The sequence below is a fragment of the Odocoileus virginianus genome, chromosome 16 (genome assembly GCF_023699985.2).
Source record: "Odocoileus virginianus isolate 20LAN1187 ecotype Illinois chromosome 16, Ovbor_1.2, whole genome shotgun sequence".
NCBI lineage: Eukaryota > Metazoa > Chordata > Mammalia > Artiodactyla > Cervidae > Odocoileus > Odocoileus virginianus.
This window is the reverse complement of record NC_069689.1, coordinates 19,552,782-19,574,858: the sequence shown is the minus strand read 5'-3', so window position 1 is coordinate 19,574,858 and position 22,077 is coordinate 19,552,782. Positions and strand designations below refer to the sequence as shown.

At 36.5% G+C, this 22,077-nt stretch overlaps 1 protein-coding gene and 1 long non-coding RNA gene across 4 annotated transcripts in view; one reads left to right on the top strand and one right to left on the bottom strand.

Annotated features, from left to right (window-relative positions):
- LOC139038709 (uncharacterized) overlaps nucleotides 1–22,077 on the top strand; it is a 448,893-nt gene that overhangs the window by 282,626 nt on the left and 144,190 nt on the right. The window lies entirely within an intron of this gene.
- The window catches only part of TRIP11 (thyroid hormone receptor interactor 11), a 69,300-nt gene that overhangs the window by 8,127 nt on the left and 39,096 nt on the right, over nucleotides 1–22,077 (bottom strand). For all 3 annotated transcript variants that reach the window (XM_020875936.2, XM_070477942.1, XM_020875937.2), the window contains 5 exons: nucleotides 20,846–21,009; nucleotides 18,425–18,528; nucleotides 13,339–13,438; nucleotides 1,664–1,745; nucleotides 287–401 (listed from right to left, as the gene is read on the bottom strand). In XM_020875936.2, the coding sequence (XP_020731595.2) occupies nucleotides 287–401; nucleotides 1,664–1,745; nucleotides 13,339–13,438; nucleotides 18,425–18,528; nucleotides 20,846–21,009 (565 nt within the window). The remainder of the gene's footprint in view (nucleotides 1–286; nucleotides 402–1,663; nucleotides 1,746–13,338; nucleotides 13,439–18,424; nucleotides 18,529–20,845; nucleotides 21,010–22,077) is intronic.

Here is a 22,077-nt window from a genome sequence, read left to right as displayed (position 1 = left end):
TAAAACCTGAGGACTGTCATCTCTCAAACTTTCAGCATTCTGATATGAATGGTGACATAAGTTATGAAACATTTAAGCTAATATTATACAAACTGCACAAATCTTCTCTGTAGTATAAAATGATTCCATTTCTACATTTCTACATTATTGTATTCAACAAAAGTTATAAAAAACACAGGAAAAAAAATTTATATGCCAAGTATTTTAGTTAAAAATATATTGAGATTCTTTTATATAATGTCAAGTATTCCAGTTATAGTCAGAATGGCACTCAATGTTCAGTTACCTGATCCATTTCCTCCTTTTTGATACCTAGAATGCTTCCCATTAATCGTAACACTTCATGACGCTGATGTTTTGGTGTGTGGAAGTGTCCAGTGAAGAGGTTTCTCATCAGGACTCTGTGAAAATGAAGGCAGATCCATGGCTGACTCATGTCAATGTATGGCAAAAACCACTACAATATTGTAAAGTAATTAGCCTCCAACTAATAAAAACAAATGGGAAAAAAAAGAAAAGAAAAGGGTAATAAAAAAAAAAAAAAGAAAGAAAGAAAATGAAGGCAGAAACAGTGCAGGCTAACAACTTGCCAGTTGTCTCAGTATCCAGTGTACCCAAACAATAAATAATGAACATACAAATATTTAATTATACTTAAACAGCACTCAATTATAAAGAACACTAAACAATAAAATCTTTTAAAGTAGCTTTAACAAAATCTTGACAAGTCAACTTAAGGAACACAGCAAACAACTCAAAATGTGCCCCTTTAAAAACATCACTTAACAAACCACCCACTTTCTTCAATCAAATAATCAACTGAGATTGGTGCTTCATTAGTAATTCTCAGTGCCTGCTCAGGTTGATATCATAAGGAGACATTTCAGATTTCTCTTTCCCTCCCTATCCTTAATGGTGATGGATAGTTCTTGTGCTCGGAGAAGGCAATGACAACCCACTCCAGTACTCTTGCCTGGAAAATCCCATGGGCAGAGGAGACTGGTAGGCTGCAGTCCATGGGGTCGAAAAGAGTCGGACACGACTGAGCGACTTCACTTTCACTTTTCACTTTCATGCACTGGAGAAGGAAATGGCAGCCCACTCCAGTGTTCTTGCCTGGAGAATCCCAGGGACAGCGCAGCCTGGTGGGCTGCCGTCTATGGGGTCGCGCAGAGTTGGACACGACTGAAGCGACTTAGCAGCGGCAGTTCTTGTGCTTAGTGGTTATGCTTATATTTCCCCATTCATTCACATTTATTAAAAATTTGCTAATAATATCTAAATCTTTAAAATGTTAAAGATACATACTTCATATATACTTAGCTTTCACACCTAAAGCATTTGAGCAAGATAAGTCCACTTAAGGGCAGTAAAGAGAACAAAAAAGAATGGTAAGAATAAACTTCATATTTTCAAAGTACTTCGAACTGCGGTGATCTCTTCCATATGGTCTCAAGAAAAAGAATCTTAAGCTAGAAAAATCTATTTAAAAACCAAGAGAAGGCAAGTTATTGACCCCTCATTAAAACTACCTGCAACTCATCACTATATAAGAAAAACAAAAGGTTTTTTAATACTTAATCACACATATTTACATGTAGAAGTTGTTTTTACCATAAAAGAGATCCCCATAAAATACATAAAAGTAAAAGGCAAAGCATACTTGTCCACTTTTCCTTCTGTGCTATTTACTAAATTCATCAATTTCTTTTGTACATCATCCAGCATTTCTTGTTGGAGCTCATCTGTTTTAAAATACATGAATAAAGACAGTCATTAACTGATTAAAATAATCTGTATGAATATAAAATGAGATTTAAAAAAATAAATACAATGAGATTTACGACATCTTTATTGAATTTTGAATATATGTACTTATTCTAATTAGGAATATTAAATTACGTCCATCTCTTCTTTGGTTCAGGGAATTAGGCTCTCTGGTATAGAAATTACCTAGAAGCCAGAGTATGCATTAATTCACATTGTTTACCCCCAATAAAATAATTAATTCTTTAACAGAAAATTTAGAAACCAAAGGTTTTCATTCTTTTCAGAAGCTTAAGTGCAAAAAAATAAAAGAAGCTTAAGTGCAAACAAGAGATTTTTCACCGCTGCTTCCTTGCGTGTAACATTTCTAGAGCCACTTTTTAACAGGAAAAAATGGAAAGGACAATTTTAGATTTTCCTTTTTCCATTTTCCTGGCTGGACTCTTTTTTGGTGAGCTGACGAAGAAAAGCAGTTAACACAATCAAGACCATGGCTCGGGAGGCAGCTGCCAAGGCAAAGTATCCTGAGGTAAACAGCAAAAAATTCAGATTACTGGTTCTAACAGACTAGGCAAGATACTATATAGCTTCTGACTGATTTAGAAAGCTGTTTGGACTATTTTATTTTTAAATTCTTAGTTATTTGAAAAGAAGCAAAATGTGTAAAGTCTTGGCAGAACACTTAGAATCTAAACAGTATTAAAAGCAAAGTCTAAAATTACAACAGGGAGAGACCCTGTTCATAATCAACCATGCCATGGAGCCATGGATTCCTAGACCAAGGAACTCTCAGCAGACCCACGGAGTCTACACCTGTTTCCTCAGAAATGGATAGTTTGAGCCAACAGAGATGCTTATTAACATCAAGCTAGATTACAAATTTCATTCTGAAAGAAATGAAAAGGAGAACGTTTTGCAGTAGAGCTCAACTTTTCAAATCAAGAAATATTCACATCCGAACACTAGACTTTGACCTCTTTCTACAAACCTACTCTTTGAGTTATGCAGTATTTTCCTAGTAGTAGCAGGATACAAGCTTCCTTATCCACTATATGACTTGCAAATATTTTCTTCTACTCCGTGGGCAGTCATTTCACTTTCTTGACAGTATCCTTTGAAGCACAAAAGTTTTAATTTTGATAAGCCTAATTTATTTTTTCTTATGTTTCTTGCCCTAAGAAGCCACTGCTTAAGCTCAATATCACGAAGATTTTCCTATGTTTTCTTCTAAGAGTTTCACAGCTTTAACTCTAAAATGTAGGTCCATGATCCACTTTGAGTTACTTTTTCTGAATGGTGTGAGGTAAGAGTCCAAGGTTCCTATATATGTAGATACCTAGTTGTTCCAGTAGCAAAGTGTTGAAAAAACTATTCTCTTGGAATCTTTGTTGAAAATCAATTGACCAGAAATGTATGGTTTATTTCTGAACTCTCAATTCCCACTGCAGACCTCTGCAAATGTTTTTCCTTCAGCCTGGAAAGCTCTTTTCCATTGGCACTGCCTACTAACTCTTTACCCTTCACATCTCAGTGCCCAAGTCCCTTCCTCAAAGAAGTTTTCTCTGAACCTTACATGTTAAGCCAGATTCATCTGCTTTATGTTTTCATTCTGTCTGTACAATCCCTAAAATTCTGATTTACAGTACTAAATGTATATACAAAATGTCCAGTTTAACTGTTTGCAATGACTGTGGCTTTTCCAAATTGCCAAAATCTGAACTGCAAAATGTAATAGGCTAACTTTTACCAAAACAGAGATGGTTGTCATAACCATATTATAAAAGCAAGGTTTGTGTTTGGAAAATCTACTACAAACGTTTCCTTTCCTGTGTTTCCAGGGAAGAATTTAAGCTTGGACATTAAGAGACAGACAGACACACAGAGACAGAGAGAACAAGACTATTATTTAAGTCTGGGTCAGAAAAAGACATCGTAGATTCTTAATGGACACATATATACTACAAACCAGGGTGCCAAGTGGGCCTTTTCTAGTACTCTATTCAGAGGAAGAACAGCAAGTAAGTTAACCTCTTGTTCATGATCTGAATTAACCACCCCATTCCTCAAGTAAAGAAAGAGCCAGAGGAGCACAGTCTTCTCTTTCATCCTCCTCCACTTCTCCCCCAGGCTATGGAAAGGTGGCAGAAGAGAAGGTCAAATTTAGCTGATCCCCATCTTCCCTTTCTCTGAGACTCCCCTTCTATCTACTTTCTTCTAAAAACTAATGATGTTTACATTGATTACATTTCAAAATGATTAATTCCAGATACATCAGGTTATATAAAATATATTATTAAAATTAATCTCACAGTATCTTTTTACTTTTTAAATGAGGCTACTAAAATGCTTTTAATTCTAACTTTGGCTTACATTGTATTTTTTTTAATGGATAACACTACTTTGGACTATAACCAGAATATAACCATTATACTATACTGTCTCATTAAAAAAGAAAAGATAAAACTGAATGGTTGGATGGCATCACCAACACAATGGATATGAGTCTGTGCAAACTCCAGGAGTTGGTGATGAACAGGAAGGTCTGGCGTGCTGCAGTCCATGGGGTCGCAAAGAGTCATACATGACTGAGCAACTGAACTGAACTAAAAATTGAATGATAACTAGACATCTTCAGAGTAAAATTCACAGTCTTGCTTCTGATAAAAATGATTTCAGTAAAATAAATTAGAAAAATTAAACTTTGCTCTATGAAAAATTGATCAAGAAATCCATCTTAATAAAGTTCAAGTAGTAAATATTCCTTGATGAAAATTAGTTAATATTGGTAAAATTTTTATTGAAAGGTCTGTGTTCTGAAATATATAAGCAAAACATCCTCACATGCACGTGTGCTAAGTCACTTCAGTCATGTCTGATTCTTTGTGACCCCCATGGACTGTAGCCCGCCAGGCTCCTCTGTCCATGGGATTCTCCAGCAAGAATACAGGAGTGGGTTTCCATGCCCTCCTCCAGGGAATCTTCCTAACCAAGTAATTGAATCCACGTCTCTTACGTCTCCTGCATTGGCAGGTGGTTTCTTTACCACTAGCACCACCTGGGAAGCCCTCAAAACATCCTTAAGGCCAAAATAAGAGGGTACAAATTTCTTAAAAATTTCATTATCATAATACAAGCTAGTCCTGAGCTAGTGAGAAAGAGAACTGACAGTGTGACTATCCTTGAAAACATGCAGAGGGCTATTTAAAATTCAAGTAGTAGTTTAAATGGATACTGATACTTGAGTCTAGAAAACCACCTTGGACTTTGGGGGAAAGGGTCGGAAGGGTGGTATTAACTAGGAAAGATTTAGAAAAGAAAGTTGAATACTGACCTCAAAGGTCCCTAGAGATTTGCTCTTTTCTCTAGGCACACCTATTCTCCTCCCATCAGATTCTCAATGCTTCTCCACAAAAACTGCACACTAACTCAAACCACAATTTGAAATCAGAATTGTATTCATACGGGAAGGCAAAATACAGTTATTCAGAAGTGAGTATATAGCCAAATACAATATCCCTGTGAAATAACCTAAAAACATGCCAAAATAATCCTTTGGAAATTAGAAGGGGGAAAAACGGGCAGGGACAGGGTACACTTTATAAAGTTGAACAACAAAGTAACTGGGATTGGTCTGGTTTAGGGTAAGAGTTACTCTGAATATCTGACATCCTAAAACCATATCAGAGCCTCTTCTCTGTAATACCGAGAGATGGTGCCAGGGTCTTCATCACTTGATTTAAAATCAAAAGTAAACATAAAATGTGAGTGACTACGACAATCAGTACATCACAATTTTCCATTTTATTTGCGGTTAGTAACACTGTACTATAATACTGTCTTTAGAAAGCATTGTAAAATTAGGTCACACTCCTTACAAAGTCACTGGCTATTTTATGACTAAGCTCCCTTGGACAAGATTCAAGTTTATTTAACAGCCACCTGACCAAGAAAGGGTTTCCATGATGGTTCAGACTGTAAAGATCTGCCTGCAATGTGCGAGACCTAGGTTCAATCCCTGGGTTGGAAAGATCCCCTGGAGAAGGGAATAGCAACCAATTCTGGTATTCTGGACTGGAGAATACCATGGAAGGAGGAGCCTGGTACGCTACAGTCCATGAGGTCACAGAGAGTCAGACACAACTGAAGGACTAATGACACACACTGAGAAAAGAAAGGTGGCTGGAGCAGGACTTGAGAGTCAGACCTGCATGAAACCGTGCTCCTGTCATAAGACTTGGAATATGAATCATGGTCCTGTCACCAGTGTCAGACTTCACTGTCTATTTTGCAAAATGAGCCTGCTTATCTCAAGAGATTTTGAGAGAATCTACTGAGTGATTAAATACAACTTTTCTAAATAGTAAAGTGCTAGATAAAGTACTAGAACTCATTCATATGATTTCTTAAAATACCATCTTTCAACCCTGCGTAACTATCATCAATAATATGTATCACTTTGGTTAACACTAACATTGATAACTTTTCCTCCATTTTGCCTTGTCATCTTTACAAACTAAGGCAAAGAAGTCAACACAAGGAAGAAAAGAACGTTAGAAATATGATTTTATTATAGGTATGTCTATAGATATAGCTTTGTCGGGATAAAGATGAGGAGAATATATGACAGTTTTGCTCCAGGAAAAAAGGGACAAGACTGCTCCTTGCCAGTTACGGTTTTCTCAGGTGACTGAGAAATCTATGGGAGTGGTGGAGGCCTAGTCCTCATACTGTGCAGTGGTCCCATAGGGAAACCCACTCATTAATTAAAATACTTGCTTCTCTGGGGGTTGCACATAAGAGCTGGCCATTCAGCAACTTGAGCAGCCACAGTAGTCTTTGACTGCCAGAGGCAGAATCCAAGACTCTTAATACGGGCTGAAACAACTGTGGGGTGACTCCTGGAGGAGTTAAGACACGGGCACACTACACAATTTCACATGTGATTTTTATCCCTGACAAATTCAACTTAAAATGGGTAACAGAATCTCAAAAAATGAAACAAAAGGAGTCAGAAAGCGAACCTCTGACTAACACTCCAGCAAGATTCATGTATAATACATAGGGAGCTCATACTTACAAGTATCTAGTTAACTGGGGCTTCTCTGTAAGCTCAGCTGATAAAGAACCCGCCTGCAATGCAGGAGACCCCGGTTTGGTTCCTGGGTCAGGAAGATCCCCTGGTGAAGGAACAGACCACCCACTCCAGTTATTCCTGGGCTTCCCTGGTGGCTCAGATGGTAAAGAATCCGCCTGCAATGTGGGAGACCTGGGTTCGATCCCTGGGTTGGGAAGATCTGCTGGAAGAGGGCATGGAAACCCACTTCAACATTCTTGCCTGGAGAATCTCCATGGATGGAGGAGCTTGGCGGGCTACAGTCCATGGGGTCACAAAGAGTCAGACATGACTAAGCGACTAAGCACAGTACACAGATATGTCAGTAAATAAGCTGGGTCTGGTGTCTTACTTGGACAGGCTACCTAAAAAATAAATTTAAATCTGATATAGTAAATCTAATATAAGGAGATTTAGCCTCTTTGGTCAATTAAATATAATCAAAGCAAAAGCTAGAAATTTGATGGTATTCTTATTAACAGAATTTCAACTTATACAAGATCACTTTCACTATAACAGCAAATCTTATTTTTTAAATATAAAGGCACCTTGTATTTCTTTACATTTGAAGACATATTACCATCTGCTTTGTCTTATAACTCAATTCTTTTCAACCATTTCAACAGAATTTTAAGGTCGAGAGTATATGGTGAATGCTTTCTTGTTCCATAATTATAATTATTAATTGCAGAATGAAAAGTAATTTTTGAAACTCCATCTCCTAGCAAAGAGCTCACAAAAAATTTTTATGAATACAGTATACTCTTATTAACTTGAGTTTTAATAGACTGGAATCTGATTAAACTGAATTATCAATGCTGAAGTCTACTGGATTATTTGTACAGTTAAGTTAAAATTACTACATGTACATGAAAGAGACTTTATGTAAATATTTTTAATGCAATCAGATCAAATTTATTTTCCCTCTCCACTTTCCTCTCTCAACCATTTAAATTAAAATTCAGATAATTTGTAATGCATTCTTCCATATCAAAACAAACTGACAATTTTTTAAAAGACTGAATATTGTGAATCAAGTTATATACTTAATTTTTAAATTTAAAAAATTTTAAATATGACACAGACCTGTCATATTGCAAAAGAAAGGGCCTCAACTGGGTCAGTGACCAGTCAAGTCATAATAATAATTTTGCCACTTACTGAATATCACCATCAATGTATACTAATATGTACTGATTTATATTAATGACAAATGGCTTTCTAGAAGGCTACAGACTAAACCGTGACCCATTTCTGAAAGCTCACTGTTGGAATATCAGCATGGACTAAATCTGATATAAAGAAATGTTAAGCCCACAGGGTATTTTTTTTTAACTTAAATTACAAGTCATATCAAAGTCCACATTTCTGGTGTCTGTCTTCCGAAAGATCTGAAGATTTAGCAACCCTGTACCCATTTTCCCGCATGGCAACAGTTGGATGAAGAGAACTTGTGACCCTTATAAGAAGTTCTCCAATTCCCCTGTCTCTACTTAGTCCTATTTGCTATACTATACTAAATTATAATATAATTTAGCCCCAGTTTAAAACTTGTGTTATGATACAACAGCGTATTCCCACCTCTGCCTTCTCCACACTCCACACCAGTGCGGCACACACACACAGTTAGTCCACTAGATCTTCAGCCAGTTTTCAGATCTGACGCTGTTTCATATGAATTCCTCCCTCTGTCTAGAATGTTCCTTCCCAGCTCTCTGCCTGCTTCACTGGACGTATTTGCCATTCAAGTGAGGGCAAGTAAACCTTTCACTAGCCTTTTCTACCCTTTCACACCACCATCATGAGGTAGAATAAATTGTCTTTCTTTTCAAATTGCTTGTTGCAAGTATGTGACTATCCTCCTGAAGGTAGAGCTCTTGTCCCCTATCTTTGCATCTTGAGCACTTATTTTAGTGCTTGGTACACAGCAGAAAACAATGAATCTGTGATAAATAAAAGAATGACTGCTTTTTCTCTGGGAAGGGAGACTATCTGAGAATGTAACACAGGACAAAAAGAATAAATGATTTATCTTACAAATTACTCATCTATATGAAGAAAAAGACACAAAACACATTAAGTAAAAAATTCTCAAAGTTACATAATTTGCTTTTCCCTTTATACTTAGAAGAACTAATGAGACATACATTTTAAAAATATAACCATTAAAAAGTTAAAAAGAAATAAAACCATTAAGTTGAAAAGGGCCTAATTATTTACCTAATTGACATAAACTTTTTCCTTAATTAAAAATTTTGACATTTTCTAGTACACCCAGATGTTTATATCATCACAATTTTTTAACTATTTATGGCAACTCAGAAAACTGCATCTGGTATTTCTTATATGTTTCCTCTAAAATCACAACTTCTGCCAAAAACATCTATAAAGAAATCCCTCAAAAGGTTTGGGTAACAAAGCGTCTGGGAATGTATCTGGCCTATGTTCAACAGGACATTATATGTTTTCTTGTATAAATCATGTCCTGGAAAATGGAATGTCTTTATTTAAAATAAAAAATCTACCTTCCAGCACCATAAAGGTGGCTCCATGAAAAACAGTTTAAACTTTTTAGATTTGTAGTTTTAAAATGTTTTTATGCTTCATATTACAGTTGGTTTACTGGGGCTCATTTTATACATTCTTCTAGATTTTCTTTAAAAAAACACTCTAAGGAAATTTTCCATTCTCAACTCTTCTATAGAAGACTTTTTTAAAAAGCAGTAACAAAACCTTAAAAGAAAAATCAGTGATGGGGCCCTTTAAGATATGGCTATAAAACTGGCACATTCCCCAGTGCTGGAATCTAAACTTGCATTGCTTATGAAAACTTATTTTTCTTGGTGTACCATAAATTCACCACCCTTTTGAATAACAGTTATCAAATGAGTAATTCTTTTGTGCTTCCCATTTCAATTGTATCCAACCATTTTCACTTTAAGCAGGAATTTATCTCAAGGATGATGATAGAGAATAAGCAAAAGAAAGAAAATGCTAAATTTGTCCATGAACATAGCAGTGTAACACATCTTTTAATGGTACAGCTGTAGTCTAGGTTTCCATAGGTGTACATTCTCCCATGAATGACAATTCCATAGAAATTCTGAACTCTGATCAACTCAGAATAGTTCATGAAAGACATTATCCTATCTGCTTCACAGAAGACTAATGTCTTAAGTTTGAAAAAAAATTAAAAAAATCTAAGATGGCATGTGAAATAAGTCTTTGGACCTACACTGAAAAAGAACACGTTCAGAAAAAATGCTAAAAGAAAAATTTCTAAAAGGAAAGAAAGCAGTAATTCTTCTACCAGCCAACATTACCTATTAAACTGTAGCACCTACAGGATCTGAGGGTTTCTTTTCACTGTTACTTTCCCATGGTGTGCGGGGCTGGGGGTGAGGGGGAAAAGACAAAGAGCTTACATTTTGGGAGTAAAATCTTACTACTAGTTTAGAGCTCTGTCTACTCAGGTTTCTTTTCTCCATGGAATGTCCCTAACCCTTAATGGGATTCTTGGAGAAGTAAATATGAACTTTCTGACCAGAGCTGAGAACCACTGTCTTAAACTATGAACCTATGGTGTGTATCTATGCCAGGTGTTACTTCTTTAACTAAGTTCCTATAAAAAAGAGAAGGTGGGGGGGGGGATCCTAGCTAGTATCTCACACAGCATCTAATATGAAGCCAAGTAGTTGGTTTGCATTAAGTATTTAACACCTAATTAAGGCATCTTCATACTTTTCACACAAAGCCTGTAAATACTCGGAACTCATAACCACAATTGCACATCCACAGCACTAACAATTATCTACTCTAAGAATGACTGAAATCATCAACAATCTGTTTTAATACTGGTGTTATAAGCAACAGCTCCCTTTTCATACGTTTGACCAGACTGAATTATCTCATCTCTGGTAGCAGTGACATAAGCATTTCAAATAAAATACTGCTTTTTAAAATGAGTTTCCTAATATTGTTTAAATGTTGAAACTGCATATCAACTAATCATTGACAGTCCACAGATGCTTAGAAATAAAAGAACACTTTGCCTCTACGATTCAAGTCTCTATGTACTTTCTTGCAACAAAAGCCAATCTGTCTTTTTCAAAATTGTTTCTCCTGGCAAATATTTTTGCTGTCTGGCCAAGTTTTGCGTTAAAAATAAAGTACAGTATTACAACATCAATCAACATTTAAAGTACTTAATGATCTATGAAAGAAAATATACAATGATTCTTTTGCAACAACCAAGCCAATCAAAGTTTTATTTATATTATCAAATCAAAAGTGCAGCTTTGAGAAAATAAAATCACATTTGTGTTTAGAGCTCTAAAAGTAATATTAAGCACTTAGGTAATAAAATAAAACAGACTGTTAAGAAGAGCTTAAATGACAAGAATGACTTAAAGACATAACAGAACTAACTGTCCCTTTAGCCCCCCTCCCCTTCCTGTCTGTGCAACACTGGCCTCTTGCCTGCCCTTTCAAATAGCAGTTGTATAAGCATAATTAGAACTTTTTCTGTGGTTAATATTAACTTCACAAAATGAGCCCAGAGTCCTATATATTTACAATGAATATTACTTGTAACTTTTTACATGAATAGGGACCTAGGCCACCTAAGCCTTGTCACTTACAATCAAAATCTAAAAATATTTTACTACTGAGGATTTAAATGGGTGCCTGAACAAATTACTAAGTAGTGCAGGGACTCTGAAAATATTCGTGACTACAATAAGTCACAGCATTTTTTTCTATCTTATCATCTACTGCGAAAAACACAGGTAGTTTGTCTAAAACGGGAGGTGAACTTAAATATTACAGTAGCATGACATACAGTTGAGTTGCCACAGACCAAGAAGGTGGTTCAGAATCCTGCCTTTTTGCCTGCATTAGTCCAGCCCCACCCGAAGACATCAGTTCTTTGGCTAATCCCTTGGCTGCTCAGTGTGTTTACTCCAGGCTGCCATATGTCTTCCAGGTAAAGTTGTAGTTACACTGGCCTTCAACCTAACTAGACTGTTTTCCAAATAAACACTGCCTCTGGGTAAAGGCAACCATGTCAATATTTAGGGTACAACTCAGAGGATACTATCCTATCTTCAAAGGAGATATACACAGAACAGAATACAAGTTAGCCTATAAACAACTGTTTTCCTGACAAGAAATAGAGCAACATGGAAGGATTATGAACTTTGGTCAAGGATAAAAGATCAGAATTTAAATCTCAGTGTCTTTAACTTATAAACTGGAACTAATACTGCCTACTTTAGTTTCTTATGAAGGGTAAATAAAATATGAGAAGACTAAAGAATACAGTACATTTATATAAAATGCCCATGTAGACCCAATATATAACTGTTTCCTTGTCCATTTCCAGCCCCTCGATTACACTGAGAGTTCCAAGGCTGGCCAAATCTTTCAAAGTAAACAGAGGATGTTTAGTTGGGCACTAATCTGCCTCAGATGAGTGACCTTGAGGATACTACTTCACATTCTCTTAGTATTTTTTTTATTCCCAACAATCTCTCATCTCCTGTCTCCTGCTTGTTTTAGGCCACCTATCTGGCCTGTCCTTTGGTGTCCACAACGCAGTGATTTCTCTGCTTGCCTCCTTAATGTCCACGTCACCGCTGCCTGCTGTCTGACAGTGTTGGGGCTGTGCCATCTCCTACTTTTGCCTATTTCTATCTCATGTTAAGAGGTGCTTCTTAATTCCTTACTTACATGCCTTGGTACTACTGCTCCTAACCCATCCCCGGAAGCTGATACATTTCTAGGTTCTCATCACCCTTCCGATAACCTTTAATCATTACCTACTAAATGCAGCCACAGAATAGCTTCCACTTCTTGGGGACCATTAACTCAAGAGGTTAAATGAGGACATGCCATCTCTGTCAGCAGCTAGAGTTAACAAAGCACTATGACCACCTGATTATCTGAGACCCAACTGATAACCCTAAACACAGGACTCACCCTAGGGAACTGACAGGGCCTGTGAGATAATTTACAAGCATCAAAACATACATGAGTGCCTGCATGTAAAGCATCATCTGCAATCTAACTCACTACTTATAGGCAGACGTTCATTCCACAAAAAGTTACTCTTTTAGCTAAGAATACTGCATCCTTTAACATATCAGACAGCTTTAGGCAGGATGAACATGGACTGAACAGGGAAAAGTCACACTGTGACTAGCTGACTCAAGTCAAATCTATCCCTCAGGTGGTCAACAAGCAGAAAGCACAACTGGATAGCCCATTGTTCAGAACTAACGACTCTGGTTTCTCTAGGAACTGTGTTCAAATCAAAGTAAACTCATCATGGGGAACAGAAATGGAAGTCACATTCTAACAGAAGTTGTTCTCACTCGACTGTACCAATGCATGGCAGGAAACTACACCTGATTCAACACTGGTATTGCAGGGGAAAAAAGAAAAAGGAAAAAACCTACTTTGTTTCTTAAGTTCTTCAATTTGTTCTTCCTTTAAATCTAACTGTTCTGTAAGTCTTGATGCTGAGTCTAATGCAGCATTTGCTTCATCCAAACGTTCCTGAGAAAGAAAAGTTCATTAAAAAGCAGCATGCAAAACCTACTTCACAAACTATAGAGCTGGAAGACAGCTTAAAGTCAATCAATCCCTTTCAGCTGATGAAGCTATATTTCTCTGACCCTGGGCAAGTTCATTTGATACTGGTAAGTATGAAAGATAAAACTCACACTTCACAACATCATAATGTCTCTCAAAGGAATTATATATATTTAAAAAAAGGAGAGAGAATGCTATTAAAAGACAACATGGTGACAAATATTTTAAAGGTGACAATAATAAGAGAAAAAACTATGAAAAAGATTAAAAAGTCAAAAAATATAGCAACAAATGTTCTAATTTTGCAAGTCTGATGTGTATAAAAGTGATGTTTCTTTATTACTGTACCTTTTATTTCTCTAACTACATACCAGTGGATTTGAGCATTTTTCATGTTTATAGGACAGCTGGAACTACCCTCATGCAAAAATTTTCACATACCTTGCCCATTTTTCCATTGAGAAGTCCTTCTTTTATAAGCTAGTTTGTAAGAGCACCTTGTATAGCAGATACGAACACTCTGTCATCAGTGTTACAAATATAGTCAAACATGTCCTACTTTGCTTCTTGAGCTTTAGTTGAGGTTAGGCTCCTCCCTGCTTCTGGACATATGGTCTTCTAGATTTTCTTGCAAAGTATTTTTCTTTTTTAACATTTATATTTTTAAAATATGAAAGTTAAGGATATAAATGACAGAGGATGAGATGGTTGGATGGCATCACTGACTCAATGGATATGAGTGTGAGCAAACTCTGGGAGATAGTGAAGAACAGGGAAGCCTGGCGTGCTGTGTGTCCATGGGGTGGCAGAGTCAGACACAAATTAGCGACTGAACAACAACCACTTTTAAAACAGTATTTCTCAGTGGAAATGCTTTTGATATTCTTGGCCCCTACCCACTTGCCAGAGGATCCACCCAGTCACTGTAACAGCCAAGAACACCTCCAAACTTCCAGCACCCCTCACAGTTAAGAAATCCTTGCTTGGATACAATTGGAATTTATTTTTGTATACAGTGTAAGATAAGGTCCAATTTTATTTCCTTCAGTATAAATAGCCAGTTGTGCCAACACTGTTTACTAGTTAATCTACTCTTTCTGCCATTAAATTAAAAGTAAAGGTTGGGATTTAGTTTTAAATTCTCAAATGTTAGATGCCCATCAGCAGACGAATGGATGAGGAAGCTGTGGTACATATACACCATGGAATATGACTCAGCCATTAAAAAGAATTCATTTGAATCAGTTCTAATGAGATGGATGAAACTGGAGCCCATTATACAAAGTGAAGTAAGCCAGAAAGATAAAGACCATTACAGTATACTAACACATATATATGGAATTTAGAAAGATGGTAACAATAACCCTATATGCAAAACAGAAAAAGAGACTCAGATGTACAGAACAGACTTTTGGACTCTGGGAGAAGGCGAGGGTGAGATGTTTCAAGAGAACAGCATCGAAACATGTATATTATCTAGGGTGAAACAGATCACCAGCCCAGGTTGGGTGCATGAGACAAGTGCTCGGGCCTGGTGCACTGGGAAGACCCAGAGGGATCGGGTGGAGAGGGAGGTGGGAGGGGGGACCGGGATGGGGAATACATGTAAATCCATGGCTAATTCATGTCAATGTATGGCAAAAACCACTACAATACTGAAAAGTAATTAGCCTCCAACTAATAAAAATAAATGTAAAAAAAAAATCTCAAATGTTACTTGGGCTCCATTTCTGGATTCTCCTTCTGTTCTACTAATCTAGTCAATATGGTATTGATTTACGGCTCTATTCTGACATTTAGTAGGCAAGTCCCTCCTTACTACTGTTCTTTTACACAATTTTCTTGGTTATTCTAGAGGATTCACCCACAAAAATGTGAGATCACAGTTTCATCATCTTGAATCAGGGTGTGATAGCTTTTTCATTTGTAGTATCATCTTGGATAGGCTAGTCCCCAGTTATCCAAATGTAATGTAGATGTTGCTATGAAGATATTCTGTAAAAGTAACAGAAGCTCCTAATCAGCTGAATTTAAGGAAGGAATATTATTCTGAATAATCAGGGTGGGCCTGACTGAACCAGTTGAAATGTCTTGAAACTAGAACTGGGTTTTCTCTACAAAAGTGAAGCAGATTCTATCTGTGGACAGCAGCTTCAGCCCATGCCCACTTCAGTTCATCCTGTTTGTCATTTACATTCTTGACCAACTGTGGACAACGGCTTTGGCCCACACCTGAGTTCCAGCCTATGATGTGATCTTTCCATACTATCAAACCTGCATATTTCCAACTTATTTAGCCAACCCCACAATCATATCGCCAATTTCACGCAATAAATCTCATATGTGTGAATCTGTATACAGTATATACATCAATGTATATGTATGTATGTGTGTGTGTGTGTGTGCATATGTGTAAACACATACACATCCTACTGGTTCTGCTTCTCAGGCTGAACCTTGACTGATACACAAAGAGACTGAAACAAAAAATTTTAAATTAAAAAACCTAACATTTGAAATCTACAAGATTAAATTTAGTATAAATTTAATCTTTCAAATGAATTTGTTAACCTCACAGCATTTACAGTTAAGAAAATATTAAGTATAATTTTTTTAAGAAATTATAGATTCCACTACTCATTTTACCATTTTTTGGGTTTTTATTTCATTAATTTCAACTTTTATCAACTTTTATTTGAGGGCAGGAAGATGAGATGGTTAGATGATACCACCAACGCAATGGACGAGTTTGAGCAAATCCAGGAGACAGTGAAGGACAGGGAAGCGTGGCAAGCTGCAGTCCATGGGGTCACAAAGAGTCAAACACGACTTAGTGAACAACAACCAACCATGTTGGCGAAAACTTTAAAAATTCTGGTAATGGTAGTGTTGCCAGAGATGTATTAATAGAACAAGAACACACAGTACTACTGGCAGGAGAAAAATCATCACAAATGTTTTAGAAAACAATTTGCCACCAAATCTAGTAAAGTTGAAACTGCCCATATATATCCCATGACCCAGCAATTCCAATCAAGATACACACCTGAAACTCATATATGTGCACCAGACGACATTGCTGTTCAGTCACTAAGTTGTGTTCGACTCTTCATTTTTTTTTTTGCATGTGTGTGTCCAACTCTTTGTGACCCCATGAACTGCAGCATGCCACGCTTCCCTGTCCTTCACTATCTCCTGGACTTTGCTCAAGCTCATGTCCACTGGATCAGTGACATCATCCAACCATCTCATCCTCTGTCGTCCCTTCTCCTTCTGCCCTCAATCTTTCCCAGCATCAGGGTCTTTTCCAATGAGTCAAAATATAAACAAGGAAATTCATAACCACATTGTTTTTATAGCAGATAATGGAAATGTCCTTTATCAGTAAAATAGGTAATAAATTATATGTTCATGCAATGAATACAGCAGTGAAAATAATGAAACTTCTAACATATGTTATATGACTGAAATTTATGAAAATAACACTAGGCAAAAAAAAAAGCAAGTCTCAGAAAAATTCAATTCACATACAGTTTAGAATTCCATTCATACAGTTTGAAAATATTTTATAATATATCCAAACAATGTATTATAAAAAGACACAGATATATTCGATAAAACCATGAAGGAAAACAAAGGGATGAGAAGAATAAAAGGTGCTAAGGAGAGGAGGAGATGTGGAGGGATGCTTACGGAACTTCAATGGGTGACGTTCTATTTCTTATACAAGACGGTGAGTATGTCAGTATTTGCTGTATTGCTATCCCTGTATTATCTAAATATTGTTTTGCACAATCCTCTAAATTAATGTTATCCCCAATCCCAAAGACATGATCATAAAACATGACTCAAATAGAAGTTATTTAATACTAGAAAATTTTAATGAAAATAAGATGCTAGAGTAAGTTTATTAAAAAAAAAAAAACAAACCTATCGTGTGTGCTAAGTCACTACAGTCATGTCCAACTCTTTGCAACCCTATGGACTGTAGCCCACCAGTGTCCTCTGTCCACGGGGTTTTCCAGGCAAGAATACTGGAGTGGGTTGCCATTTTCCTCCTTCATCAGGGTATCTTTCCAACCCAGGGAAAGAACCCAGGTCTTCTGCACTGCAGGCAGATTCTTTACCACCTGAGCCACCAGGGAAGCCCTAATACTAGAACATTTTAATAAAAATAAGATTCTAGATATTATATGAGTAAGTTTATAATAAGAAAAACCTAGACTACAATACTATTTATGTGAAAATTTCAGATGAATTTGCAACCTCTATGCTGGTCATTTTCTGGGAGATCAACATGACATTTTGGTAATAAAACTCAAGTTGAAAAAAGTAATGAGTAAATACTGTTTTGCAGTCACTCAACATTTAGTAAGAATTTCAGAACATTAAAGGATATTTAGAAGATTAATTAAGCCTGAACTGCATATTCACCATGACACATAAATAAATACAACTTGGAAGGGTTTATCCTACATCTAAAAGCAAGTCACCTTGGTATTATATCTCTTCATGAAGGTTCATTTTACTTCTTATAATTTTTTATGTATGAAATATAGCGATAATAATAAACAGAAAAATATTTTAAAGGATTAGTTTGCAAAAGAAAAAATCTAATGGGATAATATACATTATTTTAATCCATGTGAAATAAAGTACCCAATATATTTTGTTGAAAAGAGAAAATTATAAAGTCAAAATGATACACTATTTTTTAAAAAATGATCTCTAAGGTGTCCACCTGGGCTGAAAATGGAAGTCTCGTGTTTGCTGTGTCTATTCTAAACTATAAGTCACACGAGGGAAATTCTTAGTATCCTGTTCACTGCTATGTCCCTGCAACAACATTTACTAAATTAATTGTTCAGGAGATTATTTCCAAGGCAAAAACTATACAAGTAATTGCTGTGTGAATAATAAAATTCACAAGAGTAAATTATTTTAACCAACCTGTAACGACACAAGTTTTCCTTCCAGATTTTCTGCTTTTTTCTTCCATTCAGCAACAAGCTGTTTGTGCTTTTCTAGTTCAGCAGAATACATAGCTTTTTCCTCTGAAGAGGAGAAAAAAGTTACATTAACATTTTATAATTGTGTGATAAAATTATAATTTTAAACCACTTGAAACTTTAATAATACAACAAAAATATTTATAGCTCAAATGTCTCAACAAGAAAGTTATATATGCCTTAGTAGTGATGTTAACTGGAATTAAATTAATGAGATCAGTTTCCTCTGCATAAATCTTTCTCCAGATCTTGCAAACTTTCCTTTCCTTCAGAACTCTACTCAAATATCAGTATTTCCTCTTTAGGAAAGCTTTCTCTATGGCCTCAGCCACTATCACACTATCTTGTACACATGTCCACTCTAGTATTATACAGAGCAGACCTAGAGAACTCTTGCATTTAAAATTCAAAATTTCAACCACAGGAGTAACCCTGATATGTACATATGTACAAATGTAAAAGTTTGCTCAGTCACAAAACTATGACTTTCGTTACTTCAGTAGCATCACATCCTCTAACCACCTCCTCCCTACTAGCAGTTCATTCATTCTCAGTAATTACTGAATGTATGAACTAACAAATGGATGGGTGAATGATCTAAAGGGGGTAAATCTAAGGATGGAAGGTAGATGGGAAAAAGTGTATTTGGTTATCAGGGTACCATTCACAGTACCAGGTCCTATTATTAGTGCCTAGAAAAGTACTTTCCACCCAAATGAGAAAATGCAGTTAAAGTATAGATGAACAGCTAAGAACAAATTAACCAATATTTCAAAGGACAGTAATTATTGATGATTAACTCTTCAAAGTGGATTCAACCTCCAACTGAAAAAGGACTGTATAGTCAAAACTATGGTTTTTCCAGTAGTCATGTACAGATGTGAGAGCAGGACCATGAAAATGGTTGAACACTTAACACCCCTGATTCTGTGAATATGTTACCTTTCTTTAATGTTAGAAATAGGTCCATCACTTTTGAAAAATACTTTGTACCTTGTCAATAAAAACAATAAATCAACAAAAAAAAAAAAAAAAAGAAAATGGTTGAACACCGAAGAACTGATGCTTTAGAACTGTGGTGCTGGAGAAGACTCCTCAGAGTCCCTTGGACATGAAGGAAATCAAAGCAGTCAATCCTAAAGGAAATCAACCCTGAATATTCATTGGAAGGACTGATGCTGAAGCTCCAGTATTTTGGCCACTGATGCAAATAACCAACTCACTGGAAAAGACCCTGAAGCTGGGAAAGACTGAAGGCAGGAGAAAGGGGCGACAGAGGATGAGATGGTTGGATGGCATCACTGACTCAATGGACATGAGTTTGAATCAACTCCAGGAGATAATAAAGGATAGGGAAGCTTCATGTGCTGCAGTTTATGGGGTCACAGAGCTAGACATGACTAATCCCTGGGTTAGGAAGATCTATCATAACACAGGCAGAAGGTGAGCAATAATTAATATAAATTTAATGTGCTAGTGTTCTTAGTATTCTCTAACTTTGCTTCCAAAGAATCGCAATACCATAAGGTATGCCGCTCTTTTGTAATTGGAAAAACTGCATATCAGGCTATCATCACAAGTGTTTTTTTTAAACGTAACACTGTTTCCAGCACTATATTATGAATATGACCGTATTATTGTATATCATAAAAACTTTATAACCATTTATTAGTGTAAAGGCTAGGCTATCATAAAGCAATAACACTGCTTCTTCATTATCAATCATAAATCATTATACCTATAAATATGAATTTCTTTTTCACACATTTCATTTTTGATGTCTAGTGTTAGTAATATATATAACATCTACAGTGTTTTTCTTATCATACAAGAGAATACTGATGTAGGCACTAACAGGCAAACAATTCATCTTGTAAACAGGTAACATAAACTTATGGTATCAATAAATACAGTACAGTAAATGTATCCTCTCTTCCTTATGATTTTTTTGATAACATTTTTTCTCTAGCTTCCTTTATGGTAAGAATACAGTATATAATATACACAACATATAAAAATGTGTTAATTGACTATTTACGATATCAGTAAGGCTTCTGGTCAACAGTAGGCTATTAGGAGTTAAGTGCGGGGGCTAGGGAATTCCCTGGCAGTCCAGTGTTAGGACTCCACTCTTCCACTGCAGGGGGCACAGGTTCAATCCCTGGTCGGGGAACTAAGATGCCAGAATGCCACCCAGCAGCCAAAAAAAAAAAGACCCCCCCCCCAAAAGCGGAGTTAAGTTTGGGGGGACTCAAGTTGTATGTGGATTTTCAATTGCGTGGGGGGGGTCAGCAACCATGCATTGTTCAAGGGTCAACCGTACAATGACTGTCTTCACTGGAAGACTGGCCATACAACCGACCTTGCTGGAAGTGCTCCAGGACCATCTGGAGGTTGGAGAGTGACAGCGCATACTGCTTCACTTGTTCCTGAGACAGGGAAAGCTGTAGCGTAGTTTCATCCCTCTGCTTGGATACCACATTCAACTGTTCCTGCAACGATTCTACCTGTAAGTTGGCCTGATGGCTTTGAACAGAAAGAATAAAAGTAAAACTGTTTCTATCTGTCTGGACACTTTAACAAAATGAAATATCCTCCCTACATATTATTGCACTAAATGCAAGTTATATTCAAAGTATTCAGATACTTTAACAACATGAAACCTCTTCCCTATGTTTTTTTTGTGTTGTAAAATATACATAACATTTACCATTTTGACCACTTATTAGTGTACAGTTCAATAGTCCTAAGTACATTCACATGGCTGTGTAACAATCACGACCAAACATCTCTAGAATGCTTTCCCTCTTCCTAAGCAGAAACCCCACGCCCATTAAACAATAACTTCCCCTCCCCACTGGGCACTACCATTCTACTTTCTGTCTCTATGAATCTGACCTTCCCTACATTTCACTGCATTAAATTTAAGTTAGATTTCAAACAAACTTGAAGAGTTCCTCTGATCTTTGTTCTCTTTGCTTTTGTTAAATTAGTCATCCTTCCTGTGAAGGTGACTTTGAACAAGCAGCAGTCATTTTAAACAGAATTGTGCTGATCAAGAAATGTCAACGTAAGAAAAATTCACAAATAGCCTGAAACTTTTGTTTCCAGGCTAAAACCCTTAAGGTGTAATTTATCACAAACTTCTGCCGGTAAGCTGTAAGTGACTTTGGAAGTCGTTTTGTCCAGCTCCCAACCCAACAAGCAGTGGATTCTGCGATACCCCCTTCTTTTTAGTACTCGCAATCCTAGTGAACTAACACATTTCCAGAGCTATCCCATTGATTAACTGCCCAATTACGAGTTAATGAACTTTCACTATCATCTTTCTTTATATTAAATAATCCCTACACTTGTTCCAAATAATAAATCAAGAGATCCCTAAGAGATTTACAGAACACCTATAGGCTTATGTCACTGAGATACTTCTTTAATGTATAATTATTACATACAAAATACTGTGATAGCCTTTCCTAGGTTTTCAATACCCAGCCAGTTAAACTCTTATTCAGAGCAGCCCAATAAAGCCAATTAAGAGTAGCTCATGGGAAGAAACTTTACCCAACAGCACCCTCTTGTGGAAAAAGCAGAGGA